This window comes from Leucopleurus acutus (assembly GCF_964270905.1).
Source record: "Leucopleurus acutus genome assembly, chromosome: 20".
NCBI classification, from domain to species: domain Eukaryota; kingdom Metazoa; phylum Chordata; class Mammalia; order Artiodactyla; family Delphinidae; genus Leucopleurus; species Leucopleurus acutus.
In genome coordinates, this window is record NC_139162.1 from 34,020,367 (window position 1) to 34,038,963 (window position 18,597).

Genomic DNA, 18,597 nt, shown 5'->3' on the forward strand with positions numbered 1-18,597 from the left:
CAGATGCCTACTTACTTCCAGCCTCAGCTCTTGCCACAATTCCTCTCCAACTCCTCACCACCAGGCAAGTTCAAGAACTGCCTCTGCCCCACCCCTACCCCCCACGACTGACCCTTCAGATCAGAAGGAAATAAGCTCTGTCAAGTTGTGTCTGGGCTGGCCCACTTCCTCTGGGCTCCTACAGCGTCCCACACTTTTACCCTCATAGCACTTAAACCACATGGTAACTGCTCAATCACTGGTCTGTATTCCCCCCAGGCAACAAGTTCTGAGAGTGCAAAAATTCTTCCTCACACAAATACCCAACAAAGCATTGCCACTTAAAGGGCAGTGTACAAAGGTGATGAAGGAGCACACCTAAAACTTTCAGGTAATGGGTATCCTTTTACTTCCTTTTTTGTCTCTCACACAAATAGACTTGCATGGCACACAATCATTCACTAAAAACATCAATTTAAAAAATGTTTTGTGTTCTATGGTGCAGACAAGGTGCACCTATTTTTAGCAGAAAAAGATAGAAATTATACTTACCTAATGTAAAGCATATAGAAAGTGTAGTTTGGAAACAGAATGAGACTCAAGTTTCTTTGGTTTCAACAGGAGAGGAAATGATAGAGCCACTTTAGTTGCTGATGAAGGCAGAGCATCTGTCAGCCAGAAGGATGTAGAGACTCAAGTCTCTACAAAATGCCCATCAAGAGTCCAGTTCTAAAGGAGAAAAGAGCCACTCAAAAAGCAGCACTATCAGGCAGTCACAGCCTTTATGTTTTCAGTGAAGTTGCTTGAGAAAACACCTAGAACCATTTTAGGTTTCTTAAATCATTCGAGGCCAAATAGCCTTTCTCTTTGTATTTAATCCAGTATTCAGGAGTTTGCCTGATTCAAAAGATAAGCACAACTTCCTCCTGGCTATCTCAACTGAGATGTTGATATTAGGTAAAGTTGTAACAATGAGGTTTTTTGTTTTGTTCCTTTTTTTACTTTTAGTGTTTGGTTTAACAACTAAATTTACTGAGCATTGACTCTGTAGCCAAGCACTGTTTAAGTGCTCTCCATGAATTAACAATTTAATACTCAATATAAGATGACTGGCGATACACCTATATCCTATACATTATCTTCCTCTACCGAGGAGATTGGCATTATACCCATTTTGTAAATGAAAAAACTAACGTTACTAATTTGCCTAAGGTTACAAAACTAGCAAGTAGTAGATCTGAGATTAGAATCCAGTTTGGCATAAGCGTCTACATTCTTAACCATACCATTATAATGGCTCATGACTTAAGTTCAACACACACACATAAACATCCTTTCAATCAGAGTCAAGAGACTTGGTGTTAGTTGTCTTCAGTAAGTCATGGGGACGTAGAGTAAAGTCACTTTGAAAATCTAAGACTGTCTTCCCCACCTGTAAAGTTAGAGGACTAGACTCAACAGTAATTTCCTAACAGTGTGGAAGAGCGTATGAGAGAGTGAGGGCGCTGGTGATGAGAGGCTAACCTAGCAAGGATCCTTGGGCCATTTCAACCAGAGCAAAGACTTTTTTGGAAAATGAACTGTTCTGTTAGAAGTAAAGGTATGAAAAATCTTTGGAACTGTAACAAAAGTTTCTTTCTTGGAGCCAATGGATTCCAAGTAGCCTGGCATCAGGAAATCCTTGAAAACCTCTCCAAGTACATGCACCGTATGTGTACATACACAGACATATTTTTCTAGGGGAAAAGATTCAAGGATTTTGTTAAATACAAAAAGTAGCTGATGATTCCAAAAAGGATTTAGGACACATAAAATCCCTCTTCAGCTTTATACTCTTGGAGGAAACTAGTGATCCAGGTTTGTAGAGCTTAATTTTTGAGAAAACCTGCATTTCCTAATTAAACACCACATATTATCAGACAATGATGAATAAGAAATATTAAAAGGGGACTTCCCTGGTGATCCAGCGGTTGGGACTCCACACTCCCAATGCAGGGGGGGGCCCAGGTTCGACCCCTGGTCAGGGAACTAGATTCTGCATGCTGCAACTAAAAGATCCTGCATGCCGCAATGAAGATCCCACATGCCACAACTAAGACCCAGCGTAGTGAAATAAATAAATAAATATTTAAAAAAAAAAATTTAAAGTATTCACAGCCTAATAAACTGGGTACCTTCAATTGCTACTTGAAATTTGCTCTACTGGACACACAGTTAAAGTATCTCATTTTACTTAGCCTGTATCTGACTCATTTTATGTTAGCCTGTACCTGACACACTCAGTATGTTTAAAATTTTTTTCAGTTACAGACTTAAAATAAACCAAGGAAAAAGCCCAATCACTAAATATATATAAAGTATTTATTTTTATGCACATATTTACCTACAAAATTTACAGGAAATAAAACAATGCAGAATATATGGAATACCCTCTTAAAACTTCGTAGGAGCAGAGGGGTTTATTGCTGCAGTTCAAAGAATGAAATTTTATACACGTGAAAGCCAAGATGAACACATTTAAGATAAATGGCAGCCTTGTTAAAAAGGTTTTTTGTCCTGTTTTTGAATTTTCAGCCTTATGTTAAATGAAATTTAAAAGATTGTTCGTGAAATAATTTAAACCTTTCAAAATCTTCTAATAAACAGGTAAAAGGCACCTCCAGTTCTTTAAAATATTTACAGCAATCCCAATAGTTTAATTTTAAGGGCTGTTATAGTATATGTGGCTAATATGCATACACAGTATGTCATTAACACTCTCTAAACAGTGAGAATTGTAGACTCTAGTTTGTGGCACTGCTCCCAAGTTGTCCCTGTGATGGTGTGGCTGATCAATCACACCTGCACAATACTAGTGTAACAGCACGTCTACCACAGCATAAAATCCCATTATCTAAAACAATGACTATCAAATTCCCCAGACAATACATAATTTATAACTAAACTTGTCTATTCAGAAGCCTTTGGAGTGTTCTTAAAATCATTAAAAAAATATAAAGTATATTTAGCATTAAATGAAAACAATGAACTGGAAAATATCACAATAGTGGCTGAAGTTCACTATCTAGTTTTAACAAAAACTGTTTCTCAAAACACCTATAATTTCTTAAAACATAATGGAGATGAATTTTCCTTAGTCTAAGCTCAATCCAATGTTTTTCCTGCATTATGATTAAAAGAGAGGAGTGTAAGAGTGAAAGGCACAGCTATACGTAATAGCTGGTTTTAAAGAGCTGTGGAGATGGCAAGCAGATGTTCCTGAAACACTGATGCAGGAGAACAAAGTCCACATAACGTTTCCTTTTTAACACTGGCATTGATTTGCTATTTACAGTAGTTTACAAAAATACATTATAAAAACTGGATGAGGTTCTGTTTCTAAGTTTAACTTAGTAACATACATACATACTTCAGCTGCAAAAATCTTTGCAGGATCTGAAGTACTAAAGTGACACTAATACTGAAACACAAATAATCAAAGGTACCAAAGCACTGATTACGCGAGTCACCACCATGAAGATAATCTGGGTAAATATTGCACATTTCTCGTCAGTTGTTGCTATGACGTTCACATATCCAACTGTAAAAGCAATCCTTTATGGCTTTTTGCTGTATCACTTTTTGAAGAAAGGTTGTTTTAAGTCCCATAACAATGAGTGCAGATTGTCATTGAACATGAGGCCTAGGTTTCAAAATTAGTTTTCCTGTCTGTAAAAATGAAAAAAAAAAAAAGTTTAAAAGTATACAGTTCTATTAAGAACACCACCACTTACCTAGAAAACTTAAAGGGCATTAGAACACCCCCCTATATTAGGCAAGATTAAGCAATTAATAATTATGTTTTCAAAGTGTTCTTTGTGTGGAACTTTCTTCTAAAATCTTTAGTACTTTAAAACATACACATAAAATCTTTATTTGATGAATTCCCTATCCACTGGCTACCAGAAAATCAGCCAACCAACCCAGTGGATAAAATAAAATCCCAACTTATATAGACTAATTTATGCCCCTTACCATAAAACATAAATAAAACTATGTATTTGAACAAAAATTTTTCCCTTTTTCTAACATTAAAACTTTAACTTCCTCAAGTTAAAATGTAAACCAATGGTTGGAGCAATAGACACTCATACACTGCTGGTATTCAGTGTATGTGGATACAACTCTTCTATAGGGCTGTCATATTTATCAAAAAGAAAAAAAGCATATACCATATAATCCAAACAATTCCACTTCTAGGAATTTATCTGAAGGAAACTAGGTGCAAGGGTAAAGATGTACATTTAAGTGCTATTAATTCAGTATTTACTGAGTACCCATTAATGTGCCAGACGTGTGAGATGCCAGGGACCCAGTAATGAACTAACTACACAAAGTTCCTTGTCTTTACGGAGCTTAAGTTCTAGTGAAAAATGCACAACATATATAACATGCAAAATGTGGACATAGGGGATTAAATTATGATGTGTCCATAAAGTGGGACAGTATGTAATTAAACAAAATGGAAGATCTTGAGATCATGCAGATAAAAAAACAGGCCTGGGGGCTTCCCTGGTGGTGCAGTGGTTGAGAGTCCGCCTGCCAATGCAGGGGACACGCGTTCGTGCCCCGGTCCGGGAAGATCCCACATGCCGCAGAGCGGCTGGGCCCGTGAGCCATGGCCGCTGAGCCTGCGTGTCCGGAGCCTGTGCTCCGCAACGGGAGAGGCCCGCGTACAGCAAAAAAAAAAAAACAAAAAACAAAAAAAAACAGGCCTGGGACCTTTCACAGTTAACCTTCAGTATACGGTGGCTCTTAAATCCTAACGTTGGGTCAAAGAAGCAGGTTTGAAAAATTCATAACATCTTTTTATTTTTTTAATGGTTCTTTATAAACTTGATTATCAACAACTTTCTTTTATAAAAGTAAATGAGAATACACAATAAAATATAAAACATGGTGATTATCTTTGGTTGGTAAAATTCTAGCTGGTTTTCAGAAACACACTTTATTGTCCTCAGGTCAAGTGTTGTCAGGATTCTGGCTCCCTCTCAATTCTCACTTTCACTTTTTCGGTAACTCCTTGATATCTTGATAGAACTTTGATACTAATTTTTCTACTGTTTTACTGAGGTATAATTCATGCACAGTAAAATGCTCAAATCTTGTGTACAGTTTTATGAGTTTTGACAAATGTATATACCCACGTCACCACCACCCAGATCAAGCTACAGAACATCACCACCACTCAGAAAGTTCCTCCATGCTCCTTTCCAAGGTCAATGGTACCCCCCACTCCCTACATAACTGCTTACCACAGGTTAATCTGCCTCTCTCTGATCTTTAAGTAAATGGAATCACACAGCGTGTTCTTTTTCATCTACTTCACTCAACGTGTTTCTGAAATTCATCAACATTACTATGTTTCAGCAGCTTGTACCTTTTTATATTGCTATTACAATACAGAATGTATGTATACCACTGTATAAAAATATTATGGTTTTAAATCCACTTTAAATCTATTTTAAATTACATAAGACATTAATGTAATCTCATTATAAAAAGTTCAACCAAGATGAGCTTAAAGTCACCCTTTCCATTCACCTCAAACACTAGCCCTCTTACAGAAGAAACCAGTTTTAGCATGAATTCTTCCAGACTGTTTCCTATGGACTTACATTCACATATATGAATAAAAATTTGGTGCTTCTATCATGCTGATTGAGGGTAAAATACATCACTTGGGATTTGTTTTTAAATAACCTGATGACAGGGAAGGTTGGCAGGGGTACACATGAATTAAGAATGGCCATGAGGTGATACCTCACTGCAGTTTTGATTTGCATTTCTCTAGTAATTAGCGATGCTGAGCATCTTTTCACGTGTCTCTCGGCCATGTGTGTCTTCCTTGGTGAAATGTCTATTTAGGTCTTCTGCCATTTTTTAACTGGATTGTTTGTTTTTTTGATATTGAGTTGTTTGTATATTTTGGAGATTAATCCTCTGTCTCTTGTTTCATTTGCTAATATTTTCTCCCATTCTGAGAGTTGTCTTTTTGTCTTGTTTATGGTTTCCTTTGCTGTGCAAAAGCTTTTAAGTTAAAAAAAGTCCTGCTTGTTTATTTCTGTTTTTATTTCCGTTACTCTAGGAGGTGGGTCAAAAAAGATCTTGCTGTGGTTTATGTCAATGAGTGTTTTTCCTATGTTTTCCTCTAGGAGTTTTATAATGTCTGGTCTTACATTTAAGTCTTTAACCCATTTGGAGTTTATTTTTGTGTATGGTGTTAGTGAGTGTTCTAATTTCATTCTTTTACTTGTAGCTGTCCAGTTTTCCCAGCACCACTTATTGAAGAGGCTGTCTTTTCTCCACTGTATGTTCTTGCCTCCTTTGTCATAAACTAGGTGCCCATCTGTGCGTGGGTTTATCTCTGGGCATTCTATCCAGAATGGCCATTATCAAAAATCTAGAAACAATAAAAGCTGGAAAGGGTGTGGTGAAAAGGGAACCCTCCTGCACTGTTGGTAGGAATGTAAATTGATACAACCACTATAGAAAACAGTATCGAGGTTCCCTAAAAAACTAAAAATAGAACTACCATATGACCCAGCAATCCCACTACTGGGCATATACCCTGAGAAAACCATGATTCAAAAAGAGACACATACCACAATGTTCACTGCAGCACTACTTACAATAGCCAGGGCATGGAACCAACCTAAATGTCCATCGACAAATGAATGGATAAAGATGTGGCACATATATACAATGGAATATTACTCAGCCATAAAAGGAAATGAATTGAGTTATTTGTAGTGAGATGGATGGACCCAGAGTCTGTCATACAGAGTGAAGTCAGTCAGAAACAGAAAAACAAACATCATAAGCTAACGCATACATATGGAATCTAAAAAAAAAAACTGTACTGATGAACCTAGTTGCAGGACAGGAATAAACGCATATATGTGGAACCTAGAAAAATGGTACAGATGAACCGGTTTGCAGGGCAGAAATTGAGACACAGATGTAGTGAACAAACCTATGGACACCAAGGGGGGAAAGCAGCAGCAGGTGGGGGTGGTGGTGTGATGAATCGGGAGATCGGGATTGACATGTATACACTTATGTGTATAAAATGGATGACTAGTAAGAACCAGCTGTATAAAAAGATAAATAAAATTCAAAAAACAAACAAAAAAACAAGGCTTTGAATACATTTCAGGGAAGAGGAAAGCACCAAAATAGGAAATATTCAAATCTGTCTATTTGAAATGGTAATTATTTCACTTTCTAATTATGAAAATAAAGCACCATTTAAAAAAAAATAAACTTAGGAAAAAAAAGGCAGGGCAGGAATAAAGAGGTAGACATGGGGGGGGGGGGGGCTTCCCTGGTGGCGCAGTGGTTAAGAATCCACCCGCCAACGCAGGGGACACGGGTTCGAGCCCTGGTCTGGGAAGATCCCACGTGCCACAGAGCAACTAAGCCTGCGCACCACAACTACTGAGCCTGCACTCTAGAGGCCAGGAGCCACAACTACTGAGCCCATGTGCCACAACTACTGAAGCCTGCACGCCTAGAGCCTGTGCTCTGCAACAAGAGAAGCCACCACAATGAGAAGCCCATGCACCACAAGGAAGAGGAGCCCCCACTCGCTGCACCTAGAGAAAGCCCATGCACAGCAACAAAAACCCAACGCAGCCAAAATAAATAAAATAAATTTAAAAAAAGAGAGATAGACATAGAAAATGGACTGTGGACAACGGGTGGGAGGGCGAAGCTGGAGCGAAGTGAGAGTAGCGTCGACATATATACACTACCAAATATAAAATAGTTGGCTGGTGGGAAGCAGCAGCATAGCACAGGGAATCAGCTCGGGGCTTTGCGATGACCTAGAGGGGTGGGATACGGAGGATGGGAGGGAGGCTCAAGAGGGAGGGGATGTGGGGACATGTGTATGCATATGGCTGATTCACTTTGTTGTACAACAGCAACTAACACAGTATTGTAAAGCAATTATACTCCAATAAAGATTAAAAAAAAAAAAAAAGAATGGCCATGAGTTGATTTATTGTCGACACTGGCCAATGATACACGGGAAGTTCATTTAGCTCTTCTCTGCTTTTTTATGTTTGGAAATTTACATAATTAAAACTTAAAAAAAAAAAGGTACCAAACTGACCATATTGTTTGATAATTTACTTTTTGCTCCTACCAGTATGTCTTCGAGATACTTCCATGTCCATACTTATAGATTTACTTCTGATTTCCTATATGGGTTTACCACACCCTATTTTACCACTGTTGAGAAACAAAATTTCTGTTGAGAAACAAAAATTATTTCCATTTTTTTCACTACTGCTAAGGATATTACAATGAACAATCTTGTACTTGCCTCCTTGCGTACATGTGTGATGGTCCCCCCAACCAGGGGAGTTGGGGAAAAGTAGAATAGTTAGGTCATGAGACATGCACATATTACATTTTATAAGAATGATGAAAATTGCCCTTCAGAATGGCTGCATCAATGTATATTCCCAACAAGCAGTGTATGGCTGCATCATTTCACCACAATATGGAGTTATTTAATCTTTACTAATCTGACAGGTAATACAAATGAACTCAGTTTTACTTTGCATTTCCCTGATTACAAAATGAGGCTCTCCAGTCTTTACATGTTTATTGGCCATCTGTATTTCCATTTCTATGATACGACTTACCTTTTCCATTTTAAAAATGTACTATTTGTCTTTTTATTATTGATTTTTAATAGGCCTTCAAACATTCTGGATACTACCCTCTATCTATTAGGTACCTTACAAATGATTTCTTCTAATGTACAAAATCTTCAAATGTTGGTGCAATTAAATGTATCCAACTTCTTCCATTATGGCATTTCTGTTTTGTGACTTAAGAAGATGTTTTCCTATCCCAAGGTTATAAACATATTCTTCTGTATTTTCTTCTAATGCTTTTATGGTGGGATGTATATGTCTTTTTAAATCTATTTAAGACTTTACCTGGAATTTAGTTTTTTTAATTGATGTGAGGTAGAGGTCTAAATTCATCTTTTTCCAAATGAAGAGCCAACTGTCTCAATACTATAAATAGCCTATTTCTTCCCTTTTGACTTGAAAGACTACCCTTATCTTCTACTAATTTTTTTTTCTACTAATTTTTAAAAACTCAAAGTGTTTAATCTTTATTCTCTTCCATTGATCCAGTTGTCTTCCTGCCCTAATACTTTTTTTTGTTTTTTATTCGAATTTCCTATACTGGGTAGGTATTACTTAATAGTTTTTTAAGTTGAAGGTAAAAATGCTTTTATAAATAAATCAAAATTGTGAGATATTCTTATATTGATATGTGATCAACTTTTAAAAATACGATACGTTCATATGTCCACAGTCCGTCAATTAATCTATGACTCTACATAAAATCCTACATATGGAAGAGTGTGAGATACATAACAGTAGTTTACAAAACCATTCCACTGAGCCATTTTTGGCCAATAATGACCACTGTTTATTTCTTTGAATCTAAGATAGCTTCAATTAGAAGATGGATCATGACTTTATGTCATTAAGAAAGATTAAACTCTCAACTCTACCAATTTAATTGTAAGACACCATTGATTACTGGATGCATGTCAATCTTCAGAGATGTTACAATGTAAAAAAAAAAAAAGTGTCTTAGAATCAATGCTACAACGAATATCCCCCCTATTAATTCCATGGAGACAATTTATTGTTAATAAAATGTTTGTTTTACTTAAGCCAAAACACTTCAGTCCTTTCACACGTGTCTACAGTTTTCTAATGAAAATACTTACATCATCACAAGACATGTTGTACTCTGCTAATACAGTTCGACATCGAGCAGCTATACTGAATAAATGTGGTCAAAGGAAAATTTATATTTGAAGAGTAAGCTTTTAAGAACACCTAGAGATTGAGAAGGTGGTTTAATTTAGTTCAGAGAATAAAATTCAATTCATGGTAAAGGATACATTGACGGTGCAACTACTCTCTTGTGTATTCCAGCAAAGAACAAGCCTATTAGAGTGATACAGCTAATGGTGAAAAATGGATGGTTCCATAATGATGTGAAGAAGGACACCTGTAAAAGAGTTGGAAAGATAAAAATGTTAAAAATCTTAGAACAATATTGATTCCTACCTCCCCACTTGTGCATGAATGTATATAACATTTAATTATCTAAAATATGAGAATTTGGAAAGTTCCCTGGTGGCCTAGTGGTTAGAATTCTGGGCTCTCACTCCTGTGGCCTGGGTTCAATCCCTAGTCAGGGAACTGAGATCCCGCAAGCCGCGTGGCATGCCCCCCCCCCAAAAACAAAAACAGATAAACTATAAGAATCTGGAGACTTCCAAAAATCCTAGTTCTCCATATTGCTATACTATGAAAATTAAAATAATGTATGTTTTATATCTTCAGTGTAGCAAGACAATGTAGCAATATTCCCTCCATTCATTCCAAATGCTTCAACCATTAAAAATGTACTCCTATAATAAAAAAACACCCTACCAAAAATATTTACTGAAACCTTCCTAGTGAGAAGTACTTTAAAAAGCAGAAGACTACAAGTTCCACGAGAAGAGACACTGTCGTGGGCATCATTATTCTCCCAACACCTGAAACAGCACTTGGCAAATATAGGTGCTCAACAAATATTGTTGAATGAATGAAGATGAGGCCTCTGATTCTCAATGAAAACACAAGTCAGATGTGACCTGGTTATCTTCCCTGTTAAAAAGCAGAGGTGAGCAAATTCTGCCGTTCATAACCTGGTCTCAGTCTAATCATCTCCTGCCACACTTGCAAACTTATGCTACCATTTTCCTTTTCTCCTCTTCACCTGGCTAGCGCCTACATATCCTTGTAAAAGTCAGTTCCAGCTTCACCCTTTCTCTTTGAAAGAGGCAAAACATGAGTTTGGTTTTGAAGCTACTAGGTTTAGATGGCCACAGAACATCCCAGCAGGGGAAAATGATTAGTAGCTATCCATAAAAAACTAGAGTTCAAGAGAAACAAAGGGCTAATTTAAGATCTGAGAATAATTAGTTGACAGTAGAAAACAGAAGCATACATAATTCTAAGAGTAGGTAGAGGGACAAGGGTACAGGATGCAGGATTGGAACAAGAGTAGGCACTGAAGCCAGACCACTGGGGAATCGGAATGTGGACTGAGAAGACAAGTATTTAGAGTCTAGAAAAAGAAATGGAGTGGACTGGAAACTAAATGGGAGCACAGAACCAAGCTAACAGCATCTGTGCTCCGCTCTGATAAAATATGTGTACCTGTTTCAAGACAGAGAACTAAACTTATGAAGAGCACTGGCCTAGCATGGTACTGGTTAAATAAATTTGTCAAATGAAGAGATGACAGGTTGAAAACATCAGGAAGGAAGAAGCTCCCAGAAGGACGAGATCCTGAAGAAAGTTTAATACTCCAGAGTAATGTCTTCTTAAACCTCTGAGGACAGTTTAATTCCCACAGGAATTACGTGCCTATGTTTTACGTGCCCTGTACAAGATCAGCACATACAGTGTTTCAATCTTCATTAGACCAGTCAGTATCAGCCTGCCTTCCTCCACGGCAACAATCAACTGCATCCAGGTAACAGTTGCCTCCTTTAGTTCAGGCATTTGTGTACTTTCCAGTTTGCCATATTCCTTCTCTCCTTGTGTTCTTCCAGCTAGCCACTGGCTTTTGAGTTTGCAAGTCCTCTTACAGACAACTGCTATTCAAAACTCTTGTCAGGTTTGAGGTTATTAAATAGTGAAGTGTAAAGAGCCAACCCTTAAGCTAATAGTTATATTCTCACCTAATTTAGAAAATTATATTAACTACAGAGTTTTGGGCCTATTTCAAATTACATTTAATTCTGTGTTTTATTAAGATCTCAACTAGCTGAAATCAGCTTATATTGTTCACAATTAGAAGTCAGATTCATTTCCCAAGACAGACCTTTTTTAATCTTCTTGCCAGCCTCCTTCACTCTTCCCCTAAAGATGAGTACCAAGTGCAGCCTTAAGATCAGATTTTTATAAATGAACGTACAAGAGAGTTTCCTATCCATCATAAAAACCCCTCTATTAACATGAGATCCCATCACCAACCTCCCCTGCTTCCTATTCTTTTATTTCTCCACCTCAGTGGGTAGAGTCAGGGAGACTACATGGTAAACAACCCCCTGGCTGTCTGAACTGCCATTTGGGCTGCTGACAAAAGCCTTATTATGAGGTTTTTCTTTTGCATAACCCAAAAGGTTGTAAATAAAGCTACTAGAAGTAGTATACCTAATTACAGTTTAAAAGGGGAAGTAGGGTTAAATTTGTGAAAACTACAACATCATTATTACCTAAATAAACCTGAACTGGGGGAAAAAAACTTCACTGGAAAACTGAAGACGATTACTTCTCTAATAAAAAAGCCCAAGTTTGAAATTAAGGCACAAATTGGTAGAAAGAGATAGAAATTTGAGAAACATGCTACCAGCTTTCATCAAAGGATGCTTCAAGAAATAACATTATGAAATCTGTTATTGCATTTGGTACAGGAATATTCTTAGTGCCCAGTGGGAGATCTCTCAGTGTTTCTTATATTAAACTTCAGGCAGAATTTTTTTTTAAAGATAAATGATGAGAAAGAAAACCTTTGCTAGCTTAAAGAACTTACAAATGTGTTCTCACAGATAATGAAAACCATGGAACTAGCTGTGACTTTAGAGACTAATTTAAAACTCAACCCTGGCAACTCTGCTGGCCCACAGGGCCTATGATATCAGTAACCTGGTTTCCTTCCTGGTTTTGACCTCGTACTCTGTTTTTACTGGTCTTGACTGTTTATTACATTTACATTTGCTATTTTATCATAATGTTTCCTGCAAAGTTGTCTCGAATGCTTTATGAGATGAGGAAAAGAATTAACAAAGATAATTCATAGAAGAAAATGTTGTTTTATAATTTTTAAAAGCTGGCACTGATGACACTAAATGAACAAAACAGAACAAAGACAACGTTTACACTGAAATATGTAAAAATGAGATATGTAAAAACTGTACACAAGTTCAGAAATGAATGAGAAGTAATATAAGTGAGGTAGTATTTCTTAGGCCTTTTTCTCTGCAAAGATACTTAACCCACAGCAGCCAGCCAAAGTTTTTCTCAAGCAAATTAAGATAAAGCATATTTTTAATACAATGATTAATATCACTACTAGTACTAATAGGTAGCATTTGATTAATACTTTACAAAGAACAAAGCACTGCTATATCCACTGTCTCAATCTGTTAAAGATTTTAAATCAAAACTTCTACCTTTTGCGTCTCGGGATCTATTAACCAGTTCCAGGCACCAGTAGCTGTACAGACAGATACCACTATAAGAAGCACTGATGAAAGATAAACATGAAATTAGTAAGGAAATAAGCTATTAATATGATACTACCACCAGTTCTTAATATGACAGCCAAAGGATGCAGCACTTCATTAAATGGAGAATGTACTCCACTCAGGACTTAGAGGAGACTTGCCATATGACCTTGAGGAATTCTCTGAAACAATGTGAACCTTAGTAACTGAGGAGGATACTGTCCCCCTTACTACTTTAGTCAAAATTTCTGAAGATTAATGAAATTAAAAGCAGTAAGAACCAAGATGGTAAAACTTTAATGTAAGATTTTCTTATGTAACTTTCAATGTCTTTACACTGATGTTACAGATCTAATAAATTCAAAACAAAAAACCCCCCAAACCACCCCAAAAACCTCATTTTTCAAATGTAAACAAACCAAACAAAGACTCTTTCATGAATGCACTGAGAATTTGGACTAAAGACTTTTGCCTTGCAGACAACTGCTTGTTGTTGAATTAAACAAAGGTCAATGTCAGGAAGTGTGGAGCACACCAATCAGTATCAGATTTTCTTTAAGGGACTTAGGGAAGGTTGGGGTAGAAATTATTGACAGTAGAAGTTCGAAAAAGTTTCTTTCTCCCCACTAAGCTAGAATTATTTAAAAAATTCTATATAGATCATAAGTAAAACTTAAGAATATATGGTATTACTAAAAAAATAATAAAGGGGCACCAAGACCTAGTTACTATTCTGGAGACCAATCAGTTACTATCTTTCAGTTGGGATGCATACATTTTTAAAATGTAGAGATCAAGCTTCAAAGTGCAACCTAAATATAGTAAAACTTTATCTAGAATTCATGGTGATATACTTTTAGAAGAGGCAAATCATAGAAAAACAATCTCATTTTAGATATTTAATAATACGCAAAATTTCAAACTTATGTTCTCAGAACAGATTAAACTCAGTTTCTTATAATTCTACACTTCCAATAAGAAACATGCTAAAGTATACAGATTTTTTTTTTTTTTTAATGAAGCAAAAGCAAAATCAAACCCACCAGAAGGGACCTCACACACATACTCTGGTATGCTGAACAAGCTGATGGCATTTGTATGTAAGCACTTAGACCGTGAATCAGAGAAAAAGTGTGTTCATTACACTTTATAAGATAGAAAAACATCATATACATTTTAAAAGATTCTCAAGTAACAGTGAAACAAGGTTTTGGGGGTAATTCCTAGGTAAACTGGAGAACCTGAGAAAAATCATTACTTGTGAATTCTAACCAATCAGAATTCCTGTAGCATATGACTAAAACTTTGCAAACAGATTTAATAAAAATACACAAAAAATCTCGACATAGGAGAAGACCCTTAACTTCAATACGGCTCTTCAGTTTGGTCCCACAAAGTGAATTATACTTCAAAATAAAGTATGTCCTCAACATGTGCTGCTGTACTTCCTTCTTGGCAGAAATTAAATTTCAGCAAGGAACAGCCAAGAAATTAAGACTGTCCCAACATAAATTAGCAAAATATTTTGCTTACTGAGGTCATCACTTGTATATTCGTCTGCATTTCCTATATATTTCCATGGGGCAGTAACCACAATTCTTTCAAATCATATTTTACAGCACTCGTTGAATATCATTTTCCTTAACAAACTTTATTTCAATAGTTTGTAGGCAAAACTGTAAAACTGCTAGACAGACTACTGAAATTTTTATTACGTGTGCTGGTTATCAGATTTGTAATATTTGTTTAAAAGTATATGCATTTTAATGTAAAAATAAAAATTCAACCACACAAAATAGACTATTCTCTTAGGGTTGTCAGTTTCTTTTCTTAAAAGTTCTCTATAATGCCATTATTTACAATGTTAAATAAATGTAAAACTGTCCAAATAAAAGAGAATCTTATGGTTTAATAAAGATTTGCAAGCATTTGTAAAACAAAAGTTTTACAGAGAAGCAAATCATTGCTAGGCAGGAATAAAAGTATCAATTTTAAGTTTATTTTCCCTTAAAAAACATCCGGGCACTTACTTCTCCAACGTCCAGTGGCAGGTTGCAAACAATGAATATATTCAGTAAGTCTCCTCTCAAAAGCCTTGAGATCTAGGTAAAAAGATTTCAATTTTCTAATTAGCTACTCTTACTAGTTTGAATCTATTAAGATGAATTTTATGTACTCTGCTTCAGGTCTTGCACACCAACTTACATGTATCACTGCACTGTTTACTTCTTTACTATTGACAGCTTTAAACACTTGACAAATACATTAGGTTTCTTTAATTCCAATTTCACATATAAGGAAACTGGCCGATTCACTTTTAGAAGCGTCATAAAATGGTATGTGGAAAATCAACAGCAGCCTCAGCCGGTGCCAAAAGCTAGAAATTTGGGGGTTGCAAATAAAGGATCAAAATCAGGTCGAGTTTTAATTCCGTTGGAACCAAGAACTCCCTATTAGACAGAACAACGTTATTACCTAACACCGAAGTCTTCGAAGTCAATTTGAACGCAATTACCCAATTCCGATTTCCAGCCCTTGTATTTAATTAATGGCTACGCTTTCAGTCTGGACTTCTGATACTAACAGGCTAACAGGTGGGTATGCAAAAACGCTCCCCTTTCCTTCCTCCCAAGAGGTTACAATTGATCTTCGTGGCACTTCTGGAGCGCCGACGCCTGGTTCCACAACACAGGGGCACCCAAAGTACTCCCTCTGAATGAGCAAGGTGCGGTATCACTTTCAGTTGCGTTTTTTGTTTTGTTTTTTTGCGGTACGCGGGCCTCTCACTGCTGTTGCCTCTCCCGCTGCGGAGTCCAGGCTCCGGACGCGCAGGCCCAGCGGCCGTGGCTCACGGGCCCAGCCGCTCCGCGGCATGTGGGATCTTCCCGGACCGGGGCACGAACCCGCGTCCGCCGCATCGGCAGGCGGACTCCCAACCACTGCGCCACCAGGGAAGCCCTCCGTTGCGTTTTTTGAACTTTAGAAAAGGAGACCAAGAGGCACTCCCTTACCCCGGCAATTACCAGAAACCACGGCAGAAGTCAGGGATACAATTCGTGCAATATCAAAAAAAAAAAAAATAAAGTGAATTAGCATACTACAAGGCACGAAGTAAAACTGTTTGCTAATGAATGAGAAATATAACCAGCCCGGACGAGAAGCTACCTGGTCTAAGCTTGGGGAATGGAGGAACTGACGCAACGCCCCCCCACAAGCGCCGGCTGAGGCCACGCGCGCCGGAAGCAGCGACCGGCCGGATACTGCCGCCCCTTGGCCCCTGGACCGGCCCCCGCGCCCCCAGCCCCGGACCCCGTCAGTCCAACCCTCGCGGCCTCCTCTCTCCGGACCAGGTTTCCACGATTCAGGCCCCTCCAGAGCCCCGCCAGCTTCCGGGAGAAGCCCGGAACCGGCCCAGGCGGCCCACCCTACCTTCTGCCTGCTCCAGCGAGTTCATGTCGGGCTGCAGCTCCGTTCACCGGCGCTGCCCCGTCCGCATCGCAGCTCCGCTGCCCCCTCCAGGCCCGCAGCTCCAACTCCCACCTCTAACAGCTCCCCTGCGCCCCTCCTCTTAGCACCGCCCCTTTCCTAAACCCACTACGTTCATTGGATACTTCTGCCAGACCCTATGACTAAGACGGTTTTCTATTGGCTAGTTCCTGCACGGGCTTGGCAGCTGGAGTTGGACGGTCAGCCAGAGGGGCCAAGACCTGACGGCAGCCGAGTAGGCGTAACACTGGCGCCGCCTCCTGCCCTGGGGAGGAACTGCAGCCTGTCCGCGCAAGTCGGTTCATTTCGTATATTCCTCGTTTCCTGCTTGGTTCTTTCATTACTCGAATACTTATTGTGCATCCGCTACCTTCCGGGGAGTGTTCTGGTCACTAACGAGGGATGCAGTAATCAACGAGCTAGCTCTCCCTCTAGGATTCAGAGAGAAATAAGGTATGTACAGAACCAACTAGAAACCAAATAATGGAATTTCTTACTTTATAGTACCTCTTTCCTAGATACCCGTGCCACAGCTACTGAAACCCGCGCACCTAGAGCCTGTGCTCAGCAACAAGAGAAGCCACCACAATGAGAAGCCCACGCACCGCGATGAAGAGTAGCCCCCGCTTGCTGCAACTAGAGAAAGCCCGCGCGCAGCAACGAAGACCCATCGCAGCCAAAAATAAATAAATTTATTTTTAAAAAATGTTGATCATGCCTTTGAAAGGGTGCACATTTTTATCCTGTCACTGCCACATGCATGTATGGATCACGGGCGCTTGAGGAACAGTAAGGGAGGAGGAGAGGAAAATAGGCGCTCATAGTTAGGCTAAAAAATTTGGAACCTGAAGTAATGGGGAGACCAAAGGATATATATTTGTAGAAACATCATATCAATGAGATTTGTCAAGAAGATAGTCAACAAATATTTAAGGAATACATGTTCCAGGCACTGGGATATGAGCCGAGAATGCAAAGGTCTCTAGGAATCACTCCTGCCCTCTGTAAAGATAGAGTTTAGTGTAAAAACAAAAGACAAAATGCTAAAGACTCTTAAAACATCAGTGATAAGATGAAGATCTGCTTCAAAGAGGGATATCCATACAATAGCTAAAGTTTGTTACATTTTACTGGCGGTCTGGCGCTACATCTTTTATAGTTCAGGAGAATTAGACTTCTTTTAAACCCCACAGCAGCTCTATGAGCCAAAACGTGTTATCAAATCCATTTTAGAGTTGAGTTTATAGATATAAGTAGTTGAGTTGATCCGCTCCAAACCCTGTAGCTGGAATTATCATTGATTCTCTCCCTCTCTTTCTCTCCACATGATACATCAGATCAGGTAGCAAATCCTGTTGGCTCTACTCTGCAGCTACCACTCTGATCCAAGCCACCATATAGCCTGGATTTATAGCTGTGGCCTCTCACTAGTCTCCTGTTCCCACCCTTTCCACAGAGTGGTTTGTAAAACACTAAAAGATCACAGTAGTTTTGTCCTCAGACCCTACCAATGGCCCCTTGCAGTGACTACAACAGAGATCTTCATGCCATTTCCATGGCAATACCTTCTAAAATGATTTTGACAAGTTATATGCCTCCTCACATGTTTTTAAAATTACATCTGAAATTTTCATCATGGGCTTGAATCCTTGTGAAAGATGTAATTTCTGGTATTGTATACATTGACATTTGGAAAGAAACTCTTATATCACTCTTTTAGAGGTATTCAATGGAATTTAAATACCATGGCAATTTGACAC

General features: G+C 38.3%; 1 protein-coding gene across 2 annotated transcripts; it reads right to left on the reverse strand.

Annotated features, from left to right (window-relative positions):
- Positions 1-1,941: 1,941 nt before the first annotated feature.
- Positions 1,942-16,890, reverse strand: CNEP1R1 (CTD nuclear envelope phosphatase 1 regulatory subunit 1). Of its 2 annotated transcripts, none has more exons than XM_082863286.1 (6): positions 16,781-16,890; positions 15,382-15,453; positions 13,298-13,341; positions 9,965-10,074; positions 9,788-9,842; positions 1,942-3,687 (listed from the first exon to the last, which is right to left on the reverse strand). In XM_082863286.1, the coding sequence occupies exons 1-6, from the start codon at positions 16,803-16,805 to the stop codon at positions 3,646-3,648; spliced, it is 348 nt and encodes a 115-aa protein (XP_082719412.1). In that variant the 5' UTR covers positions 16,806-16,890; the 3' UTR covers positions 1,942-3,645. The 2 variants fall into 2 exon arrangements, with proteins under 2 accessions (XP_082719412.1, XP_082719411.1); XM_082863285.1 differs by having other exon boundaries at positions 13,298-13,371.
- Between the last annotated feature and the right edge of the window lie 1,707 nt (positions 16,891-18,597).